The sequence below is a fragment of the Porites lutea genome, chromosome 8, assembly GCF_958299795.1.
Source record: "Porites lutea chromosome 8, jaPorLute2.1, whole genome shotgun sequence".
NCBI lineage: Eukaryota > Metazoa > Cnidaria > Anthozoa > Scleractinia > Poritidae > Porites > Porites lutea.
This window is the reverse complement of record NC_133208.1, coordinates 8,278,023-8,284,198: the sequence shown is the minus strand read 5'-3', so window position 1 is coordinate 8,284,198 and position 6,176 is coordinate 8,278,023. Positions and strand designations below refer to the sequence as shown.

The 6,176-nt window shown below is 36.9% G+C and overlaps 1 protein-coding gene across 2 annotated transcripts in view; it reads left to right on the top strand.

Annotated features, from left to right (window-relative positions):
- LOC140946919 (uncharacterized) overlaps positions 1–738 on the top strand; it is an 11,101-nt gene extending 10,363 nt beyond the window's left edge. For both annotated transcript variants that reach the window (XM_073396018.1, XM_073396017.1), the window contains one exon: positions 437–738. In XM_073396018.1, coding sequence (XP_073252119.1) covers positions 437–645 — 209 coding nt within the window. In that variant the 3' untranslated portion in view covers positions 646–738. The remainder of the gene's footprint in view (positions 1–436) is intronic.
- The last annotated feature ends 5,438 nt before the right edge of the window (positions 739–6,176 follow it).

Sequence of the window (6,176 nt, the reverse complement as noted above, 5' to 3'; positions counted from 1 at the left end):
AAGAAAAGAAAAGAATGAAAGGAACTTTGCTAGGAAAAAAAACTTGCCGTCTAGTCGCAGAGGAGCTCAGAATAAACGTTGATGTAAACGAAAAAAGAAGCAAAATATTATCCAGCGCTGACGGTGGCACTCCAAAAGCGCGCAAAATACTTGAACCGAAAGTCAAAATTCACTTGCATACCAACTGCGTAGCCTAGCAACACGATATGATAAGATGCCCTTAGAGGATGCAACGTTTCTTGATCGGAGTACTGAGACCAACGTTTTCTCAATAAATTTTAACCAAGAGATCGCGATATCAGTTGTTTGAGCTAAAAGAAAGAAAAATAAATAATCAAAACAACTGTTGAACAACTCAAAGAGTGAAAACTGACTGTACGGGTGACTTTTAAGTCAATGGAATTCTTGTAACTAACCTCTACTTGCTGATTTGTAGACGAGTGTGAAACAGGACTACATAACTGCCACGATGATGCAGAATGCACAAACACCAAGGGTTCCTTCACATGTACTTGCAAAGCAGGATATACTGGGGATGGCGTCAACTGTGCAGGTAGCATAATATGGAGATTAAACGAACAGGTTTTCTACTTAAGTCGTGAGCTCAGTTCCATGCCAAAAATAATACAGCCAAATGGAATGTAGAAACCTGTTTCCATATTCATTTAGTAATATGCCACGCGTTGTATCTGCCAAAAAAGTTTTGGCGTTGGTACGTGTAAAGTTGTGGCCTCCAATCTCCCCCACAGAAAACTTTCCATTTTGATCCAACCACATAATAACAAGAGACATAATTTGAAGACCAAAAAAGTTTATTTAGAGCCAACCCTGCAAAGTACATATATTAAAAACAGCAATAAAACAAGTAACTAATTGCAACAAATAACTAATTGGCATTCTTGCTTTCTTAAAACAAATGATAATAATAACTGGTCGAGCGCGAAGTGCACCCCCAATTAAGCACACAGGCTTAGTGCCAGTTAGGTTGGGGAGCAAAAACTCTGACCAACAGATGTCTGGGACAGGGAACACTGTAGGAGCACAAAGGCTTAAAGACTGAAAAACTTGGGATCTATCTTTAATGTAACGGGATCATACCTAATAATATACCTAACAAGGCATGTGGGCCAATAGCCAGCTAGGGCGCTAGAAACGGTTAGGGCGCAACATTTAAGGCAAACAGGTGGCTAACGACCCTGGCTGGAGGTCTGTAGCATTGCCAATTTGACTGCATCAATCATTGACTTATGTCGTCACCTAAAGAGGGGTATGCGGGACAGCTGGCTGAAGCGTACATTGAGACTAAATACATAAGTTAAGGAACAGGTGCAAAACGGCACTAACCATATACAAATACATAAAGTTAAGAAATGATAAAACTCTGAAAACTGCCGGCAGGGCTGAGCTCAAAAGCATGGCATTAGTTACTATCCCTCATTTAATAGACATAAGAATTAACCTGATTCAGTTTGATAATTTAGCATTAACTCTTGATTTCCAGACCTAGACGAATGTAAGACAGGAAATCACTACTGTGACCTCACTAGTTCACAGTGCTATAACACTAAAGGATCCTTCGGGTGTAGTTGCAGGGAAGGTTATTATAAAAAGGGCGGACAGCATATATGTACAGGTAACATCTCAAGATCCCTTAATTGAAACACTCATATATTTCGTAACCACGTCTCTTTCACATCAATTCCATCTGTTCGAAAGTGGTTTTTCACTAAATTCGCCTTAATTTAAGTCGCGTTAATCTCCATAATACCTTTTATTATCATAGAGCATTTATTTCACATAATAAGACAGGTATATTATTGCAATTCTAATAGGACATTTTCGACTCTACTCTAGCTTCCATCCCGAGGTACGAAGCCTTTTGGTAAGAAAACTAATTCAAAAGACAAAGGTGTAAGAAAGATCTCGTTTTGAAAATGAGGATTTTTGGATCTGATCAGAAAATAATATTGAAATATTGATCACATGAAATGGCTACTATGGTAGGTCACAGTTACTTGCCGTGAAAGAAAAGCTATACTCAGTTTATTCGCTGCCTGACTTCAAAATTTCAATCAACTTGTTAATTGGTAAGGAAAGGTCTTGGCGATGGCTTGGAGTGATTACCGGGAAGCATATGACATGATACCACATGGCTGGGTTATTGATTGTTTGGAGATCAATGTTTGGGATAGCTAAGAATGTGAAAAAGTTTCTTATTGATAGTATGCACACATGGAAAGTAGAGTTATCATCATCAGGCGAGAGGTTGGAAGTCATCCACATTAGAAGAAGAGGCATTTTCCAGAGCTGTTTGTTTGTGCATGATTTCATTAACTTTGGTATTGAGAAAATCAACAGTTGCCTGATCTTGCGAAGATATTTAAGGTTAACCATCTTTTTATGAACGACTTGAAATTGTTTGAGAATAATGAAGACCAAATAGATTCGTTGATGCAGACTTTACAGTGGCTTAGTGAGGACATTGGAGTGGAGTTTGGGTTGAAAAAGTGTAGTTTGTTGGTAATGAAAAGGACCGGGAAAAAAATGAAGGTTTGAGTGTATAACTCTTTTGGATGGCCGGATTATGGGGGAAATTGGCGAAGGCGGATGTAAGAAACAAAAAGGAGATGAAAAAAAACATTGCAAGGGAGTAAAAAAGGAGGCTGAAACTAGTATTGAAATCAAAATTGAATGGAAAGAATAAGGTTATAACGATTAACACCTGGGAGTGTGCTTAGGTATAGAGCAGGTATTGTAATGGAAAAATGAAGAACTGAAAGCATTGGATAGAATGACTAGAAAGGTGTTGACAATGAATGATTTTACATACTTTCCATGCAAAGAGCGATGTTGAAAGATTGTACTATATCGAGCTCGAATGGAGGTCGGGAACTAATAAGTTGTTAGGGGTTTGTGAGAGGTGAGGAAACCATTTTTGGGTTGTATGTGAGGATTACTCTTTAGACTTGCTACTGCAAGGGAGAAGTGTTACTGGTGTAATTGAATATGAGGAAACTGTCACTGTAAATATGAATTCAAAACATCTTAAAAACGTGAAACTCAACAGTTGGAAGGAAAAAAGGCTGCATAGTCAATTTTTAAGAGAAATACCCGAAACAAAACAATACATGTAAGAGAAACTTGGAGCTGGTAACGAAAAGCAGACTTGAAGATCAAAACGGAAGCACCTATATGTGTTTTTAGCCCAGGAACAGGCTCTCAGGACCAAGTATATAACTGATTACCATATTGATAAGACGGCGGAATCCCTCTTATGAAGGTTATGTGACGGGGAGGGCGCGAGAGTGTAAACCATATTGTCTGTGAGTGTAAAACGTTAGCCCAAAGGGAATATAAACAGAGACATGACAATATTGCAAAAGTAGTTTATTGGAAGTTATGTGTGAAAAGCTATCTGGAAGAGAAGGACAGGTGGTACGAACACGTGCCTGATAGTGTAAGTACAAACGATGAGGTTAAAACTACTGTACGTGGGATAATGAACATCCAATGTCATCACGTCGTTTAAAAATATCACGAGCTTAAAAGGGAAATTGCAAGGATGTGGAACATTAGAACTGTGCAAGTTATACCGACTGTTGTGGATAAGTGATTGGAAAGTTGGACATAACAATTATTATTTCATAACTTCAAAAAAACTACATTTATTTACTAGGAGCAGCAAGGATTGTAAGGAAAGTGTTAGAGTCCTAGAGAAAGGAGTCGAAGTCTAAGGGGCCTTTGGTCATCGGTTATGACTCGCTCTCTTAAGTAAATCGGTATGAGAGCCAGTGCACGAAGCAAGAAAACAACAACAACAACTATAATAATATAATAATAATAATAATAATAATAATAATAATAATAATAATACTAATAATGATAATAATAATAAACCAGAAACTGTTGTAGAAAATGAACAAGCGACAATTCTATGGAATATGCCAATCCACACTGATAGAGAAATAAGAGCCAACAAAGCAGATATCATAATTAGAGATCACACGAATCAGGGATGCTGGATTATAGATATGGCAGTTCCATCAGACAAAAATACATTGGCTAAGGTAGTCGAGGAACTCTCTAAGTACAAGGACTTAGAGATTGAAATCGCCAGACTGTGGAAAATGGAAACAGAGACGATACCAGTTGTTATTGGTGCACTTGGGGACATTAGGAAGGAAAACTGGAAAAATATGTTGACAAAATTCCAGGCACAGCCAGCATCTACAAGTCAAGGAGTTCCAAAAAAATTACTCTTTTGGGAACAGCTCACATCCTCAGAAAGGTTCTGTCAATCAAGTGAACTCTATAGTACCTAAGGGCCATGGTTTCGCCCCGGTGCTTCAGAGACTAAATAAACAAGTCAAGGATTACAAATAGGATAATAATAATAATAATAATAATAATAATAATAATAATAATAGTAACTAATTTAAATGATAATTATACTTATATAGTTAATAATGGAAATTAGGAATGAGTGGAGTCAGGAGACAACATAGCTGGAGTCTGATATGTTTAATAATGAGTAACAATTAATCATAGTTAGAACAAAATTTGTGGTAATTTCAGATTTTATAAAACTAATTAAAACACAAGATCTAGCGAGAGTTTTTTTGCGGCTGGAAGAAAAAAAAAAACAATCAAAAAACAAAAATGTCAAAGAGCCTGCGCGATGGCGTAATTGTTGTACCATTGCTTATATAGGTATGTATGATGGGCACTGCCCCCGAGCACTGTCCCATTACACTGTTATAATCTTAATTAGAACAGCATTTAGTAGTGGTAGTATGACTCAAATTGGAATCAATTCCGTCTGTAATCATTAGAGTGTTTAGAGGGTCTCAATGGGGTGGTGGCATTTACGGTTATCGGCTAAAATTTTGGCTCTTTTACGGTTATCGGTTAATTTTTTTTCAGTTAAGGTTAACTATAAAGTTAAAAATTAATTTCTTTGTTTCAAAGAGTTAAATATTAATAAACCTGTATCTTTTTGTATCCTTAAAGCAAAATAAATGTTTTAGGATCATCTCGAGATGAAATAAGTTATTCTTCTGAAAATTTTTAATATTTCATAAATCATGCTTTTAGAGTATTCCACTTCTAATATCATTTTACACATAATAATCTTAACTATCAAAAAGTTTGTCATCTTTTGCATCTTGACGTGATTTCCTTTTCTTCAGGGGCTACTGATTCTTTCTTAGCGTCGCTTTGTATTTCCTACCCTCTTCTCTTTTTACTACCACGATAGGGTCTTTACCCCAGTGAAGAACAGATTGTACAACATGAACTAAAAAAGAACAAGCATACAGATTGAGACTCGAACATTTCTGTGACTCTCACAAGTGTCGGAGCCAAGCTGAGAAGTACGCGGCTTTGAAGAGCTTTGCCGCAGTTTTCTCATTCTCTTAAAATGACATGAACTCTTTTTTTAAAATAGAAACAAAAGGTTAAGCTATTGCCAGCCAACTAAAATTATTTGTGAGCCATGAAACTGGACCATTCCTAATAAAAGACATAACAGTTTATTTGAATAGAATCTTCGTGAAAAGCAAAACTAGCAGAAACGGGAACGTAAAGAGTCAAAGTAGCTGCGAAGTGAGAAACACAACCGTTCTAAGTGAGTTTAGCACGTTCCTCAAAATTGTCAAATCTAAGGAGCAAAATTTTTACGGTTAACTCTTTTTACCCTATTTACGGCTAACGGTTAAAATATTTCAATCAATACGGCTATCGAATATATTTTGGGCCGTTTTACGCCTATCGGTTAACCCCATTGACACCCTTTGTTTAGAGAAAACTGTTTTTCAGTACTCCTTTTGTGAGCGAAAACGACTATTTAGAAAAACGACAAACTGAATAGAAGCACCTCCTGTTTTGTAGACGTCAACGAGTGTGCAACAGAAAAACACAACTGTAGCGGCAGCAACATATGCCATAACACCCAAGGATCCTTCCTATGTATCTGCAGGGAGCCAGGATATTTCTGGAACAGCGTTAATTGTACAGGTAAATATACTGTACATTGAGATTGTACTGTAGTTTCCTCTGATAAAAAAGGCCGCAGTGTGATCGGGGTCTATCAAATGGTGAAAACATTGTCATTATCATCATCATTGATATCGCGGTTATTTCCTCTTTTTCGTTGATAGCTATTTTAAAAAAAAATT